Below are 25,520 nucleotides of genomic sequence, written 5' to 3'. Positions count from 1 at the left end.
AGAACAATAAATACAGAAAAGGAAGGAGACAATCAATCTTATGAGGTATTGGCTTTGATCAGAATAGTATAAAAACAGTTCCTATTAAAAATAAGTTAGTAATCCTTGTACTTTTAAAATGCAAGCCCTTAGAGATGTTCCAAATTGTTTCAGATTCTATGTTCATTAAGAGAATGATCCAAGATGAAATAGATTCAGAAAATGTTTAATTTTCTTCATGTTTCTGTAAAAAAGAAAACAAAGAGAATAAAAAGTATTCTGAGAAATTCAAAAAAACTTTTTATATTCTAATTTTTTTAATCAATTTTATCTCCTATGTGGTATAATTTAATTGTTTCTTCTATTATAATTTTTAATACCCAATTAATTCAAAGTAAAAATTAGTAGTCATAAGAATTTTTTTCTTTTTATTTATGATTAACTTTTGATCAGTTAAAACCCTCATATCCTTAATTCAGTTAATATATAAAATGTATTCACATTTTGTTGATTTAATGTAAAAAATATATAATTATGATTTAAAAAAATATTTAGATATCATTTTGAAAAGAATTAAATCTAGTCTTCCTAGAATGAACTTTCGTATATAATCTTAACATATTTAACAATTGTTATTATTTATGCAATTTCACAAAAGTATTACTTTAAAAAATTGTTACGTTTTTATCTGCACTTAATAATTTCAAAAATTACTTATACTCTTATATAGTTACTTTCAATAGTTTTATTTAGTTATTTTTATTGTATGTAGACGTAAAAGTAATTTTTTAAACACCTCTCGTATAAAATAATACCTGAAAATAATAATTTGTTATATAAACTTTGATATATTATTGCATTATGTTATTACTCTTTAATTTGTTTAAATTGTAACATACTATTAGAATTAATTCATTAAAAGCATTTTTATTGATGTTTGGAACTTAAGGTAAACTTTTAATTTATTTTATTATTTTGTTTTTATACAATATTTATTCTATGAACAGTAAATATTTTTTTTTCCTTTTTACTAAGATTATTTTCCAGCTTGTTTGTGAGGCTGTTCTACAAAAGAACTAACAATTTTTGTAATTGTATGCCATTTTGTCATTTATGGTTGGCTGTGAAAATTAAGAAACTATTAATTATTAATGATAAGCAAACAAGATTTATTTAAAAATACATATATTTTTTTAATTTATTTCAATTAGTTTTTGCTTGTGTTTATAACCATCATTCAGTTTTTTCTTTCGATTGTATGTAGTTTGCGTTTACTATTAAAGCCAGATAATTATTAAAAGTGTAATAATATAAGTTTAACAAAACATCTTTATGTATAAATTTGAATATAACAAAGTTTATTTAAAACTTATTTATGAACCATTGCGCTGTTTTGAATGATTTTTAACACATGTTTTTATTGAAATTGAGAATGTTTTTAGGTATAAATTTATCTAGGTAACTCCATTATAGGTGAGGACAGTAAAACTTAAACCAAAAGAATTTTTTATTTTTCAGGAATCTAATTTTTTTTTTGGAAAATAATATTTTGAGTAGACAAGATCATGTTCTAGTAAGAACACGAGATAGCTGCAAATTTCTGCCAGTTAAATTTAGAAAAAAATATTAAATTTTATAAAAATCTAATAAAACTATTCTTGAGCTACCATCCTTGAGCAGCATCCTGCCAGAAATCTAAAAGATTTAATCCTTAAGCTTAGCCAGGAAAATATCTGTTTTACCCACAATTAAGTTAATTTCTTATCTTGAGAAAAAAGAGCATGTACCTGCCAACTCTTTCAGTCACTATTACTTAACTGTAATTGAGCATAAGCCTGTGGTTGCTGAAGTAATATAAATAAAAATTATTATTACACTACAGTTTTATTAGGTAGGCAGTTGATTAATTATATGTATGCAATTGGTCATATTTGTAAATTGCTAAGAAATATTTTATTTTCATGTTATCTTTATATTTTTTATAAAACTAAAGCAAATCAGTGAGATTTACTGTTGCACTGTTTTTATGGGATTATGCATGGATGATGTAACTCATTTTAAAGGCAGTGTATTTTAACTACTCATAACAATTTACACGATTGAAATATAAACTGTTTCTAAAACAACTAGAAAAAATTCAACCCCTGCTTCTCTTTTGATAAAGCCTTTTTTAAACTTACATAAACAGATTGGATTTTAGACAAAATTTCTACCTGAAATCTTAGTAAATAGGATTGTTTACAACTTTAGTTTTTTAAAATATAAAAAATATAAGTCAAATAGAAGATAGAGGAAGTTCCCGTACCCTAACTTTTGGGGTTTTCTTTTGTAAATTACATTCTGTTGATAAATTTTATTGAAAGATTTCAGGAACAAGAATAAAAGTAAATAAACACAATTTTCTTAAAAATGTACATATTTTTTTTTGTGAGTTCCTTTATGGGTGATAAATAAGATCTGGTTCACTGGGATATTCACCTTATATTAAAAACAAATTTGGTTTGGTTTAACATTAAAAATTAAGTTTTTAGGAGTATGGATTTCTCTACCAGGATACTGTACTAATACCACAAGCAACCTTAGTCCAGGATTCGATAAACTGTTATTTATTACTTACAATTATATTTTATAGTAGAAAATAATAAAAATTACAAGATGTCATGAGGCTACATGCTCAGAAAACATGGAAAAATCTGTACTGCAGCAACATTGAGGCCACTCTACAAATGAATGAGCTTAATTGTATGTATTTCTGTGATTGTAATTTATTACAAATTCAAGTTCTACGAATTGTATTTATATTATGGCACTTTATATTGTAGGTACAATATAATTTTCCTTCAAATGATCTCCATTTTTTAATTGAAAACATTTACTGTTTTTAATTAAATTACCTCATTTATATAAATTGTCCTAATTAGATTTAGGTATAACTAAGCTATTAGAGAAAGTAATGAAATATAAAAATATAATGGCATTAAAAAAAACAATCTGATTGTTATTCTGCACTAGACATGTTTAAGCAATATGATGGTAGCTTACATCTTTTTTGGTGTAACAATGAATTTTAGGTTGTTACTAACAAACGATACCATACTTTGATATAATAGTAGTTCCAGAAAATTGATATATATATTATATTTAAATTTTTTTAAATAAACCACCTAGACAGAAAATTGAGATAAGTTGTCTTACCTTAATTTTTTGTGAAGAAGCTTTTGCTAATTCCACATCTTGTCATGATTGAAAGTTCTGTTATTACATAATAAAAATAATAAAATAATGAGAATTGTGTATTAATTATTATTAATGAAAATTGCAATAATAATTATAATTCTAAACTGTACTACATGTATAATGTGTGTTTGTATATATATATATATATGCATTTTGGTTGGAATGATCCTGGTAGACCTAAGATATGTGTTGGAGGAAATTGTTTAATATCAATGCTTATTGTTCATAGATGATTATGAAAATATTTTTTTGAGTGGCATTTAGAGTTCTAAGACTGTTTTTTAGTTTTTTTTACCAGATAGTGGAGGTGTATTGATATTGTAAATATTCTTCAGTTACTTAATAATTTACAGATAAGAGTACCAAGTCCCAGTCATTCTTTTTTTTATATATAAAACATTCCACATTATGTAAAATGATATTCATTATTTAGATATAGTAATATTATTGTCTACATTTTATATGTATATATATATATTATTTGATGTTTCTCAGTTGTTATAGTGTTATACAATAATAATTATAATCGAATTTATTAAAATGTTATAGCTAATTATTATTATTATTACAGTATTCTGTATTGTAAACGTGTATAATTTAATTTGTTAATTAATAAACATTTTGTTTATATTGTATTTTGTATATATTTTTACTCTCCTTATCTTATTTGTGTATCATATATCTTGATATTGATAAAGTTTTGTGATGAACACATGTGTTCAAGAACAATACATTTATTTAAACTGATTAATTTACAATTATTACCAGAAAAATACCGAAGTAAGATTATTGGTCAAGTTTTCATTAATGCTTTTTATATAATGAATGTTGCATAAGGTTTATACTGGTGAAAACATTATTAAGCAAAAAATTGAAGTTATCAATTGCAGTTAATTGTTTAAATTTTCTTAATTTTTCCTATAATAGAACACTTCATAATTCCTGAAGTTTTAATGGACCATGAAGTTTGTTTTGTAGGATAGGTAGATATAATAATAAATAAAGTAAATGAGAAAATCTAAGCAAAAGTTATTTAAAACAAAATACATCACAATTGTAACATAAACAAAGGTAAAAATTTAAAAAGGTAAAAAATTTAAAAGGTATTTTAATTAAAAATTCTTTTGATCTTGAACAGAATATTAGGAAGTTGAATTCTCATATCCATTGTGGTATAGTCTGCTCCTGTACTTTGATTTGGTTGTAAAACAACTAAAAATTCCTGCCTCACATAAATATGGCATAAATGGAAGTAAAATATGAATGATTTTTATAATGCTGATTTTGGCATGCTGTAGTACTCTTCTGTTAAATTTGTGCAAAGCCCCTGTACCAATCGGTCTAGTCAGTGCAATTGACTAAACCAATCTAGTAACTAGCCATGATGGTGATGACAGTGTAGAATGTTTTAAAGAAATGTTTAAAGAGTTCATACTGTTACAGGCTTTGAAGCCTACTGACTACACTATGTATGCCAAATTCACAAACAAAATTTTGTAGCATGAAGATCATGGCTTTCTTAATCACATTGTGTATAGTTATGAATCAACATTTCATGTTAGTAGAAAAGTTAACACACAATGCCTGAATCTGGGGGTCAAATAATTGCATGAACACTTATAATGCAAATGGGACTTCCCAAAATTAATTTTTTTCTGTGCAATATTCCAATGGCAAGTTTACAGTCATTCTCGTTTGCTGAAGCTAGCGTAACAGGAGCTGCTTATGTAAATATGCTCTGCATGTAGCTCTTTCCTCAAGTGCAAGATTGAGTAGAAAATGTAACAAAATGGTGCTGTTCATTGGCATAATTCTGTACAGGATTAATTGAATGATTCCCCCCCCCCCCCCCAACCACTGGATTGAACATCATGGACCTGACAAAGAGTTTATTTGTGCTGGCTTCCAAGGTCCCTCGATCTGACCCCATGTGATTTTATCCTTTGGGGTTTTATAAAGGATCTTGTTTATACCTCCTCTACCTATGATCTACTAGATTTCAGGTACAGGATTGAAGCAGCTGTCCCTTCCATTACTCCAGATATATTGTTTAAAGAATGAGATAAATTCTCCTATCAGTTGGATGTGTGCTGTACATTGAACATTTGTGGGAAAAACTATATTTCATTTTATTTGTGATTCATTACTGTATGTCAAAGTTAAGAGATATTAATTCATTTTAAATCCCTGATATTCTTTTTTGTACATCCTGTTTGTTGTTGTGTGCTAATAATAATTGTTCATATTGACTTGTTTTAGCTTTGTATAACACAAGATGAACCAGAAGATAATCTGATCGAGGTAGTTAAAAGTCTCTTTCAGCAGTGAACATATAATATGGGAAATGGAAGCAGAGTAAAACTGGCAACCATAAGCCCTTTCTACAAACATAATTCTTTTACAACTACACAGTCTTTGTTCTCAGTAAATTAAGAACAGGAAAGTCATTATGTAAATCCCTCAGACAAAAAAGAATAATAAGGTTAATAAATAAAATCCAGGAAATTAAAATTAAACTGTACAAATGTAGTACATTTAACTGTTTCACTTAGAACTATTTTTATAAAAAGTATAAAGAAAAAAATTGTTAATTAATATGGAAAATTTATTTCAAATTTTAATATACATTACTAGTAATTCCAAATAAAAAAATAAATCAAATAACATTATCACTGACATCAGAAATTACTGGAAAACAACAGTTTAGGAGGCATATTGCCTCCTAATAATTTGTAATGCAGGTACATCCATAATACCCTAGAACATCTCTTTAAAAAATTATATATCTACATAATTGATCATTAAATATGCTAAAATTTCATCATTTTTTTCCATTAAAAGAAAGATAATACTAACTCTATTAAATATAATTTATAAAATTGAATTTATTAACGTACAAAGTAGTAAAAAAATAAATCTGAGTCACTAGCATTATCATAAGGCACTGTTTATAAGGTACATAATGCAATATTTAAAAAAAAATACATGTAAATTTTCATTAAACACATTATATGATATTGAAAACATACGATAGATAACATTCATATGTTTTTCTTATTTATCTATAAATTAAATTATGATAAAATGTTATTATTAAAAAAAAAATCATAAAATAATTGAATTATAATGATTATGTATTTAAAATTAATGTAATAGTATTATCAAATTTCTAAATTCCTACAAATCTAATTCAAAGTCTTATTAGTTATTAGCAGTTATAAAATAATTAATATAATCTTGGCACAAAATTTATTCTCTTGAATTTTTCTTTATCACTTGTCTTCTTGGCATAAGTAATTTAAATTAATACAGCGAACCTCCCATATGTAAACTTCTCATATCCAGATTCTCTCACAAGAGGAAAGATCAAGAAGTGAAAATATACCTAAAGTTAATTAATTTTTTGTTTACCTCATATTGGTATACTAGTAAGAATAAATATTTAACACATTAATTTCACTTTTGATGTTTAAACAAACAAAATTCAGTGTATCCGCAGGGATTTATTATTTTCATAATATTATCAATTCTTCTAAAAACCAGTAAATATATTATACACAATGGAATGTATGTCATTTGGGAACAAACTGAACAAGAAATGAAATGTAATAGATTAGTTATAGACTTGACCAGTTTGTTGTAGCCTTTTGGACTATTCATGAGTATACAGCAAAATCCCAAAGCATGAGCTAAAGATTTATCTGTTACCAGTAATGATAATGACTGAAAAGGATTAATAAAAGATAGTGATAACTGATAATAATTAGTCTTTTCTATTGACAATGAAATTTACTGTGTTAAATGATTTTCAAGTGATGTGACTACTGCCATTTTGTTTTCAGATTCATGCATTACTTGGCTTTGCTACGTACAGCATGCAATTTCGTATGTTTAATTAGCTGTGATGTCAACAAAAAGAAAAAAAGTGGTGATGTTGATTTGAAATTGTGTAATGACACACCAAATCAAATTGTGTAATAAAATGTTTTTATTATGATTTGGTTCAGGTGTCTTTGCAAATGTTGCTGAGTGTTGTAAACAAGAACATAGCAAAAAAGTAACAAAAGATAAACAATCATGTGCAAACAATCTAAGTTTGAAAAAAGGCCCAAAAACTGAATCAGAAGTGTTACACAAAAAGTAATACATTTAAACCAGAGTAAGTTAAGCATTACTACACAATATAGTATAGATCTCTGAATAAAAATATTTGTACTAATTTTAAAACAAACTGTCTTTCTCAAATCTGGAATTTTACCTTATGTCAAGTGTATTCTGTTATGAGAAGTCTTACAACATTATTATTTTTTAAATACCTTTTACAAATTTTTTTAAATTGTTAATATGTTCCTATGCATTAAATATCAGTAGCAGTTGAGTATTGGAATTGCTTTTAAAAAAAACATTATTAACTTTAGATCATGCTATAGGTTCATATAATTTACAAAATTAATAAATATTAATTATCTAGAAAATTATTTCTAAAAGTAGTCAAAATATTGCCTTAACTGGAAAGACCAGTTCTACTAAAATTATTCCATAATCATTTAAATTATATAAAAATGAAGATTTGTACTAGAAATAAGTGCAATTTAAATTTTCTTACACACATCAAAATTATGTAAGAATAATTAATAAGGAATAATAATAATTAATGTAAGGTAATATAACAAAGTACCTAAAAATTAATCTGGTTTTTCTAGAATTGCAAAAAACATATAATAAGAAAAAGAAATCTTTTTTTGAAGTCACTGAAGTATTTAAGGTACATAATAAGATTATTTGTACTTCATAAAAATTTAATTAAACACATAATTACAATTATTTTGATACAAATTTTACATTATTGTTCATGTAATTTTAATAATACTGGGTGTCTGAGAATTATCTGAAAAATTCTGATGTCTAATTAGAAAAAAAGTAATAGCCCAATTTATGAATGGTTGAGCTCTCTTTAACAGGTAACTTATAAAGTTTCCCTTGGCAAACAGTAGATAGTGCTGTGATTGTATATGAAACCATATATGTCAGTCGCCATGAATTCACAGATGAAAGCACAATGCGTAATGGTTTATTAAAACAAATTCGACGCAATTTTATAACTATATATAACTTATAGCCACCCTCTAGAACAAATATTCATTCATGGTATGATAAATTTAAAGAAACTGGCAGTGTTAAAGATAAGAAGGATGTCATCAAGGACAATGTACAAAAAAATTGTGTAGTGAATATTGATGACCTTTAGGAGAAGATTAACGCATTCAAACTCATAGATATAAATATGTTACAATGAACGTGGCATGAAATTGATTACCAGTTGGGATATTTTGCGAATTACTAATGGTGCACACATTGAATGTCTTTGATAACAAATAAAAAAACTTTCAGCTTTAAATTCATACAACTCGTTTTTGTATCTTAATAAATAAATAGTTTACTCAATATCAAAATTGTTCAGATAATTCTTGAGCATCAGGTACATCACATTTAATTGTATTGAATGTTAAATCAATGTCAAATTAAATGTGATAGTATTAAGGCCAATTTCCTGTATAAATAAGATTTATAGTTCTATACAGCTAGGAAAAATTACTGCAAACTTGTACTACCATGTGCAAATATATTAATTTTTATTTTTTTTAATATACCATTTAAAACACAATCATCTCTTTTTTAATTAAAAATAATTTTTTTTGTAATAAAATATGTTTAGATATGCACTGTATTAAAAAAATTGTAATAGTAAAAATAAATAGAAGTTTTTATATATTTTTTACATTACTATATTGAGTATTATATAACTATATTAATTTTTAATACTACATAAAAAGTAACATTAATGACGTATGGTCCAAACCCAATTCGGTTCAACCGGCTCAAACTGCCAGCTATCAGACTGACCATTATGTGGTAAATCTTTAACAGGGCTTTTTGACCATTGAAAAGGTTCAATAATAATAGGTCCTTTAGTAATACTATATAACGGTCCAGCTGCTGCAAAAAATGTTTCACCATTACCTTGAGTTATTTTAAAATCTATCACACCAGTTAAATCTTTATTTTGTACAGTGCTAATGCCATTATGTGGTTTAATAACTTTAATTTGTGGTTGCCTCTGAAACATATTTAACATAGTTTTATTTTTCATCGATACTTTTATTATTTGTTTTTCCTCTTCACTTTTTAAATCTTCGCCGCTGTCACTATCATTACCGATTGAATTATCTGATAATTCTTCTCTAATTTTTTTTGCAGCTATTATTTTTTTAAAAATATCTCTAAAACTACCTTTTAAGTGATGTTGTCGGTAGTAATTATTAGTTGCATAAAGCCCGAGATCTAAGGGTGCTTTTGGTAATTTATTACTGTTATTTTGATTTGTTGATGAAATGGTACCTGCAACTGATGAAGAGGTGTTATTGGAAATATTATTTGATGAAGAAGAAAAAGGAGATGTGGAAGGAGTAGAGGAAGGCGTTGTTTGATCATATGAAAGCAAGTCACCACGACCAAATAAAGATATATCTGGACTTCGCATTAGCTCTAACATTGATGTTATATCACTCACATTTTCTTGACCTTGTTGTAAAAGAAGACGTGCTGCAGTAAAATCTTCTAAATCTTGGTGGCGATATCCTCCTAAATCTATAATATCCTGTAAAAAAATAAATTTAACAATGCTGTTTTAAATGTATATATTACCATTATATTATTCATATTTATGATTAAAATACAAATAAAACACTTAAAATAAGTTGGTTAGCAGATGGAATTTCAGTATATATAAAATCTGTAATGATTCATGGCTGAGGTAACCTCAAAATTCAGATTAATAGATAAGAAAAAAAGATAAATTGTTTTAGTGGGTAGTATGTGAATATTTGAAATACTTATTGTTTTCCAATAAATAATTCAAATAAAATATTAGTTCACAACACCTATGAACAACAATATTCAGGGATAATTAGTGTAACATGCATAGCAATTAGGGATAATGAAAATTAAGTGTAGAAAATCATGAACTATATTCATGATAAAAAATTGAAGCTTTTATTTAAAGTATACAACACATTCTCTTTAATAATTTGTCTAATTACTTTTTTAATTTACCTATTTCAAAAATCTGAACAAAGAGGGGCTGTAATAAACAGAGTATTTAAAAAATTTTCACAGGTCAGAAATTCAAAAAAACAAGGTAACCCATTCTTTGCAGAAAGTCCAGAAGCTGTACTTTCTTTATGAGCTTAGATCACACCAGTTTATAGAACTAGGGAATGACCACTGACTTTCATGATTTTCAGTTATGCACAAAATAATTTGTTTTACTTTAGTGTTCATTTAAACAACAAAAACTCCTTTTTTTAAATAATCTTATTCTAAAAATATTTCTTTAAATGAATTATGACTGAATAACATTAATACAAGTACAATATTTTTTTTATCCATTTCTAATTGTAAAAATTCTGTTTTTAGTTAATGTACAAAACAGGTAGCCCTTGAGAGGGAATAACACACCCTAAATAAAATGATAAAAATTACAGAGTCATTAACAAATTGAAAGATGGAAAATTATCAATTCTGGAAAAATAAATACTAAAAAATACTGACAAGAATTAATAAGATGATTCTAAAGTATATTATATTGAATAAATCAATCCAGACATAATTATGATAGTAAAGAAAATAAAAAATTTGATAAGAGAAAATGCGTAAAAAAAGTGAGAATAAGAAGGAGAAAGAGAGAAATTAACTTTTATCAAAGACATAAATATATTAAAATTATTATAATAGGTTTTTAGAAAAATATGGAAAAATGAAAGCACACGTTCAAAAGTAACTATATAAACAATTATATGTGAGGGATTGTATTCCGTGCACCGCAAGGAATATTTTCTGAAAAATTGAGTAATCTTGCACTCTGTCAATTTACTTTTGGAGCCAGTCAGGCTCATGAATTCAATGATCTTGAGATGAGAAGGTGTGTCTGGTTTCATTGTATGAATGATTGATCTGTGTCTTTCCGTGTGTATTCAGAATGTTGTTAACTTTAGAACAGTAAATACTTTTCATTGAATATGTCTTCCATAAGCACAGGGAGTACACACATACAGTGAAAGCTCAGTTTTCCATTACATTTCTAGGTACACCAGTTACTAATTGGTATAGTGTAAGAGTGCTAATCAAGAAAACTAGCGATGGGATTGGTAAAGGACTATGAGTGAAATGGTAGACCATCAGTACTTGGTGAAGAAAATTGAACTGCAAGATGTATAAGCTGCTACGCAACGTACTCCCAAGTCCATCTGAAAGTTGGCCTGACAGAAAAACATCAGTTTTGTAACTGCACAAAAGGCAGTTTGTAAGAAACTCAGTTTCATCCCATGTGAAGTAAAAGTGAATCAAAAGTTATTGACCACAGAGTGTGGAAGTGTGGAAAACGAGTTCAATACTGTGAATGATTCAACCGTTTTTAGCTGGCAATTCAGACAATATTTTGGATTATGTTTTTAATATCAATGAGACAGGGTTCCATTTATTAGAGTATGTACACACATAGATTGACATTTATGGTCTGGCAAAAACCCATATGCTGCAGATAAAATTCCTCTACATGACCAAAAGATTGGGATGTAGATTGCAATATCCAGGAGAAGAATCAGCCCAATATTCTTCACAAAAAACAATAAATTCTGCTCATTTTTGAGAAATCATTCACTAGTTCATGGGAGATTTAACTGAGGATAAAATTAACAATGCTTGAATTCAACAAGACAGTGCAGCTGTGCCTATGGCCAGGCAGACATTTTTGAGATCGAATTACTTCTAAGGGCTTGGGACCCCCTCATTCTCAGGACTTAAGTCCTCCAGATATTTTTATTTCTGCAATTATACAAAAAATAAAGTTTATCAAGGAAACCCCAATAGCCTCCAGGATCTTCAAACTATTATTTGTGATTTCACCAAGAACATTCCACATGAAAAACTTGTAAGAGTCTTTGAGAATAAGAAAAAACATATGAAATTTGGATGTCATGGGATCATTTCCAACAACTATTGTAAAATTAGTTGATGTTACATATTGTTGTATTACTGAATGACAGATGTATTTTTGCTTTTTGAAAGCATTGTAAAAATTAAAACATTATAAAAATAAATAAAACATGAAAAACCCTTAATATTACTCAAATATGAAATAAATATTTAAAAATATAAATTAAATTTTATAATTAAAATAAAATAACTGTAGAAATTAAAATCTGATTATTAGGTAATCTACTTTACTGTGTTAGTACAAACCTAAACCAATTAACAGAAACCCCCTATAATGTAGATAATTCCACCATTTGAACAAAAAGTAATATCTATCTACGAATTTGCAAGATCTGACACAGGTTAATGTAGTTATTACATGATTCACCTGATCTAGAATGAATGAAAGATAATATAAAATAACTACCTACAGTTAAATTAAGCAGTAATTATTTTACCAGAGATTGTTACTACAGTATGCTGAAAATTTAATGTAGCTAAAAAATGAAAAATATACGGTACTTTAGATATTTGGCATCTCAGTCTAATTAACCAAGAAAATTTAATGAATTAAAGTACATTCATTAGTGTATGTATGGCTTTCAATCTTTCATTACTTATTTTGTTATAACAAAGCTTTTTACTTTAATTTTAAAAAAAATAAAACAAAAACAAAATAGTAAGCCTGCCAATAATATTGTAACTAAGCTAGATTTTATTCACATTCTGCTTCTTTATATATTTCCTGAATTATAGTGATTGAATAATAGAAATTAATCTCATTTTCAAATCTGCCTAGTTTAATATAAATTAATAAACAAATAGTTTTTACGAGAAGTAAATACTTTATCAATGTAGAAGTTTCTACAATACAAAACTGATTGACTGGCTCATCTTGCCTCACTCCTCACTCATGTTAAAAATGTTTGAACTGTATTGACAGTTATTATGATACAATATAAATAAACAAGTTATGAACACTGACAAGATAAAATACCTCAAAAATAGGGCTTCCATAACTAGTCCAGTATCCAGCTTCTTCAAGGTCAGATGACACATCTTTTGCATGAGTTAATCCAGGTAATTGTTCAACCACCCATAAAGAAACGTTTTTAGTAGTTTTATGATTATGCTGAACAATAAGCCATTGTTTATTACCAGTACCACTACTGTTTATAGAAACATATTCAGCCCACTTTTCTGGTGTCTTAGCCAGTCTATTAGCTGCTAAAACTCTTGGACCAACCAATACCTAAAAAAGTAAGTAAAAAAAATAATAACAATATATATATATATATGTATGTATGTGTGTGTGTGTGTGTGTGTATTATTTTTTAAAAGTAATGAAATCATATTTTATCATCTACTTAACTACAACTGAGTTTAGATAATAAATTGTCAATATTACTAAAATTAATTTTAATAAAAATAGCTTACAATAGAACAAAATAACTTATTAATGTAACAAAAATATTAAAAAAGAATTACTTTATTACTTAGTTAATTTATTTATCTTCAAATTTAAATAGTAGAGAATACTATTAGAAATATAGGAACATAAATATTACTTCTCATTCTGATATAAACAAAGATGAGTTTTTTACATAGTAAATTTTGTTTATTTGAATCAGTGGAAAATTGAACCAGTCAAAACATGCAATTGAATCATGTTAGAAAATATAAGTTCATTTATATAATACAAAGCAACAAATAATTCTATTATAAAAATCATATTTTCATTTTAATGAATAATTTTTTTTTTAAATTCAAACACTTAATAAAATGGAGGTTTGAAACTACTTTACTCAGTATACTGATAAATTAGGTAGCAACAAATATATTTTGATAATAAATTATACTTTTGAGAATTAAGGTATTATCAAAATCTTGAAAATCTGCATAAAAAGGACATAAGAAAAATTATAATTCAAGTAATAGTTGAGAAAGATTAAAAAAAAGGCAAATGAGAGCAAAGAAAATTAATCTTCTTGGGATAGTACTTATATTAAAGAAAGTGTGGAATGAATTAAGACTATCAACCACTAATACTAATTGTAGATCTTCTGCTGCTTGATGATATGTTGTTTCTAAGGTTTTAAATTATAAAATAAAGTAATGAAAATAATAACAGTGAACTAAAAATTCCAAAATCAATATTGACACTGATTTCAACAGGAATGCATATTGCATTACTTGTGTTGTCACAATTTTTGTACATCTCTACCAGAATTAAAGAGGAGAAATTTCAAAACGTTCATTTGGCTTCAACTTTACAATATTAAAAAAAATACTAATATGTTAATATGGGTAAAATAATATGGTTAGCATAAAATGGTTTTAGAACAGCGATTCCCAAAATGGCCACTATCGCCCATTGGGAAACTAGTAAATTTAAAGGAACGCTCAATGAAAAAGGGACTTATGAAGCTATGTGAGATTCAGTTAATTATAACATAAATACTTTAGTAATTTAATTAATAAATTACAGTTCATTAATAAAAAAATCTTTTTAAATATATCATTTTATATAATTAAAAAAAAAACATAGCAGGCATAATTATGAGTTGTGTGAATTAAATGTAACTAAACATGCACAATATCAGATCAAAGGGGGCGAATGTTTGGGCACTTCTTGTACACACACACTTCTTGGCACTTCTTGTAGACACACTTGACATGAGAGTGATTTTTACTTTTTTATGAGAAAATACCTATTTTTTATTTAAAAAGTAATTAATCTTTAATAGTTCTTTTGAATTTTATTTTTGTTTAAAAAAAATTGCTTTATTAAATTTTTAATGAAGAGGGGGACAGTGAAGAAATAATTACTATAGAATGGAATGCCAGTTATAAAAGGGTCAGGAATCATCGATTAAGAGAAAGATTCCTCAAGGTAAAAAACTGAATTAAAGTTAGTGATGTTCTTAAAAGTTGATCCCAATATTCTGTGCAATATAAATTCCATATAAAGGACACTGAAGCGTATAATCTCCTTTATTTTAAGTACACAAAAAATTAAAATATTTTCCATCAACACAAACATGAATACACAACATATTATATATACAAACAAAAAAAATGTGTAACATGATCTTAACATCATTATTAAGAAAATATTGATAAGAATATTGAAATTATAATCTCTTCTTTAAATGCTTTGAAGTTCATCTCTTGAAATTATCAGAATGTCTATTAAATATTCTACTGTTGGCATGACCTAGGATGCAATCATAAAAACTGGTATAATGAATTTCCATTTTAAGGGATGCACACTTTCCATATTTCAGTAGATGCTGCTTAATAGAATCAATAGTCATCAAAGAATTATTAGAGTCAATAAAGTGGCTGATTCAAGTGTCGAAGGTCACTCTCCTGTACGCTTACAAACATAACCTAATTTTACATAAAAAGGTCATAAAACATAATGTATGCAGTTTAATGACTATATGTATTAGGTACAGTATTAATTTAGATAACATGATACATTAAAACAAACTAATCTAATATTAAAAAAAAAGAAAAAGAAATATTTATCTTTACTGTCATATGTTTTGTTTTAGTCAGTTCTATTAAATATAGTACTGTGTTATAAAAAGATACAGTACACATATTAAAGCATGGGGAATACTATAACATGTAAATTTATAAAAGTGTTATGAAATTAATTGAGATAAAACTAATCTGTAACTTACATATAGACTAGACAAATTTCAGTTATTCTATAATTCCATGTAACTGCTTAATTTTTTTTTGAAGTAAATTTTTTTTTGTGTTCCAAGGCATTATTTTCCAACTTATAAAAATCACAGAACTATTCTGGCCTTCGTGCAATTCCAAATTTCTCCGTAGAACTGACAGCACATCAGTTATTTCTTTTAACGATGGTGCTTGTGGCCAAACTTCCTCTGTTTCTTCAATCTCATCCTCTTCCAGGCCTTCATTCATAATTTTTAACATAATTTCATCATCAGTCATAGGAGCACAAACAGGAATGTCCTCATCAATAGAGATCCACAGATTAATTATGTCATCTACATCTTTGATGGTATTTATCAGCACAATGGCATCAGATTCAATAAAACCAGCTTTTTTGAATGATTTCAATTTTTAATTTGTTCCAAGCTTTGCATAACATATGATTAGCATTTAAAAGTGTAATTTTTTTGCTACATCTTTTGCAGTCTTGTCACATTTGGCTTCATCTATCACTTGAATTATCATCTTCATATTTTTTTCTTTATAAAACTTTCAGGATTTTGATAATTCCCTGATCTAAGGGCCATATTAAAGCCGTTGTATTCAATGGTAAAAAAAGTAATTCTATACTTTTTAAATTATAACTCGCTGATGTATGAGCTGTATAATTGTCTAAAATTAAGGCTATTTTTCTTTTCTGACTGATTAATTTTTCATTCCATTTAATCAAAAATTGAGAAAACAACAGATTTCATCCATGCATTTTTGTTTGAATTGCAGTTTACAAGCAAGGAAACATCTAGGAGTTTTTGATTTGCCTATAACTAGGAGTCTTTTTTATCCCTTCCACTAATGTTGCAAGTGAGGAGAACTGTTACGTGGTCTTTCTGTTTTTCACTTCCTGAGTTTTCAATTTTTTTAAATCTGTAATGAAAAATCAGGAAGAACTCTGAAATACAACCATAGTTCATTACAATTGTAGATATTGTCAGGTTTGAAGTTTTTTTAAAATTTCAGGAATGCAGTTCTTATTCCAGTTGTCTACAGCAGTTGATCAGCATCAAATTTTTCACCAAATGATTTCTTATAAACAATATTGTTTCTACCTTTTCAACAAGAGAGCCAACCATCTGTTGGTTGAAATCATTATCACCAAATTTTTCTGCAAGCTGTTTTTCTTTTACCATTAAGATTCCACAACTGATGGGCGCATTTAATGTTCTTGCTTCAGTGAACCGCTTTAATAAAGCGTATTCAACATTTCCTATTCTTACCATCATGTTTCCTCTTTTTGTTCATGTTCTCATTTAGGATGACTGTAGCCTCCAATTCTATGCGGCTTTTAATGATACAAGAAAGTGAAGTCTGAGAAAGTTCCTTTGTCATTGCAGCTTCTTGCTGACTACATTTAGGAAGTTTATCAGATTTTTAAAACTTCTAATTTTTCACGTTAATTTAAATCCTTTGTTTATGTGACACGGCTTCAAAATTCACAAAAGTTTCAGTACAGTGCATAAAAAATAGACAGAAAAAACCACAAATGATCACAATGAAATAATAGTAACGTAACACTAAACATTAACAACAGTTGAAGCTGACGCAAAAAGAAAACTAAAAGATTTAAATAAACATATAAGTCAAACTGTATTTACAGTATACAAAATGTAGATAGATGAAACGCACTGAAAGGCAAATGGCTTGAAATGTACGGCACTGCCCATATGGATATTTAGTCTGTCACCTTTTATCAATGGAAATCTGATGCCAGGCTCTTTATCTTTAGCCAGCTAGCGGCAAAACCATGGTACATACAATATGGCCTATTTCCTTGGAGTAATCAACTTAAACATTAAATGTGTGTACTAAAGAGAAATGAAAGCATAAACAACATAATGCAGGGCAATAAACATAAATAATCCATTTTGTATTATAACAAACAAACATAAAATATTAAAATATTGATTCAACAAACCAATTCTTGATTCTGTTATACATCAGAAAATTTATACAAATTTTTTGTATCTTGATTTGGGTTTTAGAGAAATGATTCAATATCTAGCTGATTCAATTACCCAGTGATTCTAATAAGCAGCATCGACTGTATTAGACATTTTAACCTGTTATCCACATCAAGTGTGAATTGCATGTTCAGTTACATGATTACTTGAGAATTCAAGTTACCAGTTTATAGGCTTTTAACACACATCCTCAAAGCAAGAAAGTCTGTCAAATTATTTGTCATAGTACAATATTGAGTACACACAATATGTTGATTAAGATTTATTTCATTTAAAATGTTGTCAATTTTTTGGAAAAAAAAAATCATGCCTTGTCTATTAATTTATATAAACATCATGTTTAAATCATCTAAGTTGGTTGTTATAATGAATATTTAATTGATAATGTATGATGACACAAAGAATAAAATTATAAATTAAGAAACATCAAGCAATACTAAGTCTGACTACAACTATTACTGAACAGTGTTTTTCAGAGTCAGCTGGCATTTGTATTCAGTGTTATCACTATAATAGTAATCATTCAATTGCTGAAATAGTAAGCTTTATTTTTAAAATAAATTTATAACTGTATAAGGTGGCTAGTTAAAATACAATTCCGGAAAATTTATAGCCCACAGCATAAAATTTAGTATAGAATTTTGACGTACAGATACATAGATAATATACCTTAAAATTAATTAAAAAATGTGTAGTCTTTCAATAAGTGTGTGTGTGTGTGTGTTGGTGTTATTAACATTTGTAGAACATGACCATATGTTATTTAATAACAGAATATTTACCTCTTCCATAGAGTCAAATAACTGCCATAAATAAGAGTTATAATTTTTTAAATAAGTGCCAGCAACAACTAATGCGGATGATGAACCAGTAATCTGATAAAAATCATCTTGTGAATGAAGTGATCCAGGATATGATGTGAAAACCATTACTTGACCAGTTACTAAAGACGCATCAGGATCTTCAAATTCATGAAGACCAAATTTATATCTTTTTTGTACTCTTAACATTGAGCTGTAGCTGAAAAAAGGAAACATAATAATATAATTAGATTTAAGAAATTAATGATTATTTATTAATTAAGTCATTAAGTTAAACAAACGCACAACAAATGTTATTACTTACAAACAAATCTAGATTTATCACTTAATGTATGTCACAAAAAAATCTACTTATCTCAATTGAATAAAAAAAACTTAAGCTGACAGAAATTGGGTTAAACAAACTTTGCCATTACGAATTATTTACTGAAGTGTTAAGCAAACTCACTGTTTATTCATTGTAACATTTGTTTTATGACTCCCTACAAAGAGAATTTAGCTGTTCAAAAAAACAATAAATAGAGAAAACACTCTCTCTAAATTATCATTTACTTTCAGGTAGCTATTGCATCACACCAACTTATGAAGATCATTTTGTCTAGTTGATTATTAACTCCACTGATGGATCTTACTCAATAATCATCTTAGCCTTTGGATTGAGTTTTTGCACAACTCCCACAGGAAGTAGAGATCTTAGATAGTTCCACCAGTACACAGGTTGTTTTTTCATCAAGCTTCAGTTAAAACTTTCCTACAAGTTACTAGATTCCAGCATGGCACCACAAATGGAACCAGGACTGTATCCAATTGCCACAACACTTGTCCAAGAAAAAATTAAAAAAGGTTAAAGAAAATGGTGGGAAGAGAAAGGGGAAAATCAACTACTGAGGGATTGCCTTCAGTTAGAGTAGTTAACATCTTGTCCAGGATTTATGGGCAAGATGAGATCTATGAGGAATACAAACCCCCATACACAAGCTCCTGGTTTCAAAATATTGCCAACCAAACCTTCAACCTTCATCTTGGCAACAAAATTGTAATCACTTGTTCCAAAGACCAGGCTGTAAGGAGAAAATCTGCTTAAATTGCTCCAAAAAATCTTTCAACCTGTGTATTGCCATATAAAACAACATACTTTATGAGCATCCTGTGATTTTTGTCTTTGAACTGACCTCCAAATCTTCAAAATTTAAAAGTAAACTTTAGACATTATTGTGTTTTCACGTTAAAAAATTCTAATAACAAAATTTCCTTGTCTTCCCAAAACACTATCATACTTAGATTGAATTAAACCTGCTTGTACATAAAAAGATCTGCCCCATTTTCCAGATATCAATATCTTACAGTACTTTCACACATAACATAAATACCCTACATACAACACAATTTTGATAAATCTTGGCTTATCTTTATTTATGATTCCTTCATTCCAAAAAGACGATTAAATATCCATGAAAAAATTGTTAATAATAATACTTACCGTCCAGCAGTAGCATGAGTCATAACAAATTGGCCTAGCTTATCAGGCAATAATTTCAATAAAGCGAATGACAGTGGTGGTTTATGATTTAATTCTTTAGATGAATTCATTTTCATTTCTAAATCTTTGAAATCACTCATTATATTTAACCACCTGAAATCAAAATATTAAAAATTATATGAAATGCAAGTAATAATAAAATATAATTAACAATAAAACAACATGGTACTAAGTATTTGAACAGACTAATCTAAGAGGTGGTAGTAGCCAATCAATCTGTGATGATCATGCTGCTGAAATTAAAAAAAAAGAAGAAAATAGAAGCTAAGAAACATACATATTTAAACATATAGAATTTTTAAAGATTTGTTCCCTAAAGATAAGTTGAGGAAAATTATAAATATATATATTACTTTAAAACTATAGAAATTCAAAATTATTCAGATCTTTCTTTACCATTTACACTCGTTCGTGATTAAATATATGAGAATGGTTAACTAGTTCATTTATAGTATAGTTGCTGTCATTAACCTTTGCCAAATAACTGATTGGAATTAAAAAAATTAATAATTCACACTCATTTCTTTGTTGATTTCTTAAGCAATGACACAAATTAGTGGCAATGGCTATTCGTTTATTAATAATAACAGAATTGATAATAATACTAATCCTTCTTGATAAACGCTTCTTAATCATGCATATAAACTGCTGTATCAATAAATATTTTTAAAAAATGAGTATATTGCAGTGTAGTAAATAAAAAATTAAGTAGAATGCTAAATGAACTAAATAGAGGACAAAAATGTTTTATGAAGTTCACAGCATTATTGATGTTTCTGACAAACAAATCCATAGTTAAGTTTTAATCATGGCATTGAATTTTAGTAGAACATTCATCTTACAAAATAAAGTTTGAAAACGATAAAAAAAGAAAGGAAAATTTAATAAGCTACATTGAAGGTAGTAAAATACATTAATAAATGTTGTAGGTGAATATTCATTAATATTTAATCACATTAAATCTTACTTAATAAAGTCAAATATGTTATATTTTACATTTAGATTTTTATTTATGAAAAATAATACGTACAAAAAATCAGTATGAGGAATATCAACATTGTCTTCTTGACGGCTTCTTTTAACGGCATGTCGCCATCCAACTTCAAGACCGTCCAATTGTGAATAAAATAATTTAATCTGTAAATAAGATAAAATCACAAAACATTAATTAAATTTCAAAATAACTTTTCTTGATAATTATTAGTATCAGCGACTAGTAGTAAATGTAGGATAACATTAGACAACACAAAATATGTGATAAAATATGTCAAAAACATAATCTTTAATGGTTTAAGAACATAACAAATACTTTCCTTCTTACTAGGAATTGTTTTGGATATCATAACTAATTTCTAAAATTATAATGCATTCTAGATATTTCAATCTTTTTACAAGTTTGATAATTCAAGAACGACTACTACTACTACTACTACTATACAACTGCACAAAGCAATTTCAAAAAGTGTTTCCTTTCATGGAAATCTACAAACTGTTAAGTTGAAATGCAAGGAAAATAGCGATGTTATTGAAATAACATATTTGGGTTTGATCATTCAACCCAGATACATTGAAAAAGAAGCAAAATAAATGCAATTGTTCATTTAAATCTAAAATCAATTAGAAATACTTGTGCATTCAAGAAACTATACTTAGCAATTTTTATAAAATGTGAAGATGAAAAGTGTAAAAATGCAAAGATTGTTTCTGCAGTAAGCTCCAGATTTCAAATTACCAGTATCAGAAAGAAATAAAATTTAAATTTTCGTATAGATGTGATAAAAAAGAATGAAAAAGAGTGCATATATTCACTCTTGGAAATAAATAAATAGTCTGCTATTTTGTATACAAATAAGAAAATTAATATATTTTTTTACCTGATGCCAGAAAGGATCAATTGAAGCTAATTCATTCGCCTTGTCTCTAATAATAGCTGTATTATTTTCAAGAAATGATGTAACTTCATCACAAAAATCATCACGACCTTCACAAGTACTTTCTATAGTATTTTGCCAGTGCCAGTAAATAAGCTGCCATGAAAGACTTCCCTCAAGTAGACCAGCTGCATGAGTTTGAACCCAGTCAGGATAATTTGATTGCGTTTCTATTTCCAAAACAGCCCATCTGTAAAAAAATAGAAATAAATAGTAGTCTTTTTATCTGGTAGATAAATCTAATTTATATTAAAACTAGTCTCTGAATTGTCGACCCCTCTTCATAAGTGATATTCAAATTGAGATTCATCATTTGATAAGTACTACACGATGAGGTGATGTAAGAAGAATCATGTCCAACTTTCATACCCTGCCCCCATCAGAAAAAAAATTCAATTTTTTCTGATGAAAGTTGTAAATTTAAAAAAATAAATTTTAACTGAAGTAAAATGTATTTGAACTTACAATTCTTTGGTGAAGAAAACATCTTTTGATTTGCCTATCAGAAAAAACCCATCAGAGAATCTGGTAACCAATTACCAATAAGCAGTTGAGAATAAACAACTTCAAAGCTGCATCAGCTCAAAATGAAAAGCTCCTCTCAAGCCTGTAAAAATACCTTTTTTTTTTTGTTTGCAGTCAACAGTTATTTGACTGTTTAATGCTACTTTCCATTTCTTTCTGATCTGAGCTAATCTTACAACATAAACATAATTACTATTTCCTACATCCCCAGCTACCTGTTTTTAAATTCCAGTCTTTGCCTTCTTTTACAATTTTTACCCTCTATAAACCCCTTTTGACCAAATTAAATAAGTGTGGATGTCTTAATACCTAAACCTGCTGACTTAATTCACCTCTTATAAGATTCTTTTCATAAATTCTTTCCTCTTTAATCTGCCCTAAAATATCTTTATTACTCATTTTATAAACCCATCTAATTTGCATCATTCTATTACAAATCTATGTTTCAAAGGTATAAATTCTTTTTCTTTCTGCTTTTCATATTTGTGTTCTGCTATTGTAAAGTGCTACACTCTACAGAAATATCTTTAAGAAACTCTGTCCAATTTCTAGATACATATTCTCCATATAAAGCTATTATATAAAAACTCTCCTTGCTTGTGACAATCTGATTTTGATCTCTGCCTTAATTGTAATTTTATTACCTAAATAAGTAAATTTTTAAAGTTCTGGTACACTCCCACCTTAATATTTAGCTCCTCACTCACTATTTTCATATATTTCACATTCTGTTACCTTTTTTCTTTATTTTTTCAAACTGAACTTCTTCAAGCAATAAATCCATGCCATTCAGAATTTCTTCTAAATCATCTTTCTGTCAAACAACAATGTCAATTCTCAATATTTTAATTTTTTTCTCTCTGGGTGTTTACTACTTCTCTCAAAATTTTATCTTCCAATTCCCACACTACTTCAATATACAAGGGTTATTTTTTTTCAAGGTCCGATCGATCGTGAAATAAAAACCCGTGCAAAAATCGGATGAACCTTTGCGCATATGTGTTGCACAGCGTCTCTAGTTTGGCCTTCAATCACACCACGTCACTTCATTTAGTTCTGAACACACAGCTAGCACATAAACATGTCTACAACTATAGCATCTCCCGCCAAGTGTGAAGTGTGGCAGTAATTCGATTTCTTCAGGCTGAGGGGTGTAATGCAGCTGAAATTCATTGACAAATAAGTAATGTGTAACAATCAATGAAACTTAAATGAGTGACGGCAAAGTGCGATAATGGTGCAGGAACTTTAAAGCAGGACCTGCAGATGATCATGATGCAGGCGGTCAGGGAAGGAAGCGAGTGTCAACCGATGATCTCGTTGAGCGAGTGGATGAGGCAATTCGAGAAAATCGTCGGTTCACAATTTCTGTATCGAGTGATTCGTTTCCTGAAATTTCAAGGTCATATCTCTACACCATTCTGACTGAGAGACTTCAGTACCGCAAACTGTGTGCGAGATGGGTTCCCAAGATACTGTCCGACCATCACAAAACAATGAGAATGGACGCCTCCCTAATGTTTCTCCAGCGCTACCACAATGAAGGAGAAGATTTTTTGAACAAAATTGTTACAGGGGACAAGACATGGGTCCATTTTGAAACTGAAGAAACAAAAGAACAATCCAAACAGTGGATGCATTCTCATTCTTCCAGTAAACCAAAGAAGTTCAAGCAAACCTTCTCCAACGGAAAGTGTATGGCTACTGTGTTGTGGGACCAGAATGGAGTTCTCTTGGTGAAATTCATGGAACGTGGCACGGCCATCACTGCAGCCTCATACTGCGTGATTCTTCAATGTCTACGAAGGGCAATTCAGAATAAGCAGACAGGAATGTTGTCATCAGGCATTGTCTTTCTCCATGACAAGCTCGGCCGCACACTGCAGCTGTAACAAAGAAGCTCCTGCAGCGTTTTCGTTGGGAAGTGTTTGATCATCCACCATACAGCCCGGACTTGGCTCCATCCGATTTTCACCTCTTTGCTCACACAAAACGCTGGCTAGGAGGACAACATTTTGGCACAGACATCGAGCTGCAGACCAGTATAGAAACATGGCTGAAAACACAGGCGGCTTCATTCCATGACAAGGGTATTGGAAAGTTGGTACCACGCTACAACAAATGTCTAAATCGGAGTGGCGACTATGTAGAGAAATAGCGTGACTAAGTACTTGTTACAAATAAAAAATTGTTTATTTTCACTGTGGTTTTAATTTCGTGACCGATTGGACCTTGAAAAAAAAAATAACCCTCGTACATTGAAAAACAATGGAAATAGCTATATATTTGTCTTGCTTCTTCCTGAATCACATTTATTCATAACACTGCTGTCTGATTCTGGTACAGCTGGTATATAAATCTACTTTCTCTAAATTTTACTTTAATTTTCTCTAAAATATTAAGCATTTCCTTCCAATCTACACAATCAAATACCTTCTTTAAATACATAAATAATATCTAGCATCTATTGTTCATAATCTTGCACTGTAAGATTAGTCTGAGGACTAGAATTGCCTCCCCTGTATCCATCTTCTTCCTGAAAATGAACAGATCTACTTCCAGTGTATCTTTTACCACACATTCTATGTACCTGTAAAGTATCCTATATATCCTGTAGAGTATTTTCCATGTATTAAACATTAGGCTGATAGTGCAGAGGTTTTCACATTTATTTACTCCTCCTTTCTATGCTGTGAAAAAACATTGTTTTTTTAACCTTTAGTTACTTTTTTGGTCTCAT

The 25,520-nt window shown here is 28.3% G+C and overlaps 1 protein-coding gene across 6 annotated transcripts in view; it reads right to left on the bottom strand.

The window, feature by feature from the left end:
• Positions 1-25,520, bottom strand: part of LOC142324136 (putative phospholipase B-like lamina ancestor) — a 135,490-nt gene that overhangs the window by 11,327 nt on the left and 98,643 nt on the right. For 2 of the 6 annotated variants that reach the window (XR_012756226.1, XM_075364821.1), the window contains exons 5-10: positions 22,199-22,445; positions 21,355-21,461; positions 20,265-20,417; positions 18,746-18,983; positions 13,247-13,501; positions 9,788-9,874 (exon numbers count right to left, since the gene is read on the bottom strand). Coding sequence is in view for 4 of the 6 variants with exons in the window: in XM_075364821.1 (XP_075220936.1) it covers positions 9,788-9,874; positions 13,247-13,501; positions 18,746-18,983; positions 20,265-20,417; positions 21,355-21,461; positions 22,199-22,445 (1,087 nt within the window). In the remaining 2 variants the exon portion in view is untranslated. Of the gene's footprint in view, positions 1-99; positions 224-3,174; positions 3,232-5,804; positions 9,875-13,246; positions 13,502-18,745; positions 18,984-20,264; positions 20,418-21,354; positions 21,462-22,198; positions 22,446-25,520 lie in introns of those variants that run through there. The other 4 variants (XM_075364820.1, XM_075364819.1, XR_012756227.1 and 1 more) reach the window with 3 other exon arrangements.

Source organism: Lycorma delicatula, chromosome 4 (genome assembly GCF_047948215.1).
Source record: "Lycorma delicatula isolate Av1 chromosome 4, ASM4794821v1, whole genome shotgun sequence".
NCBI lineage: Eukaryota > Metazoa > Arthropoda > Insecta > Hemiptera > Fulgoridae > Lycorma > Lycorma delicatula.
This window is presented reverse-complemented; position numbering and strand designations above follow the sequence as displayed.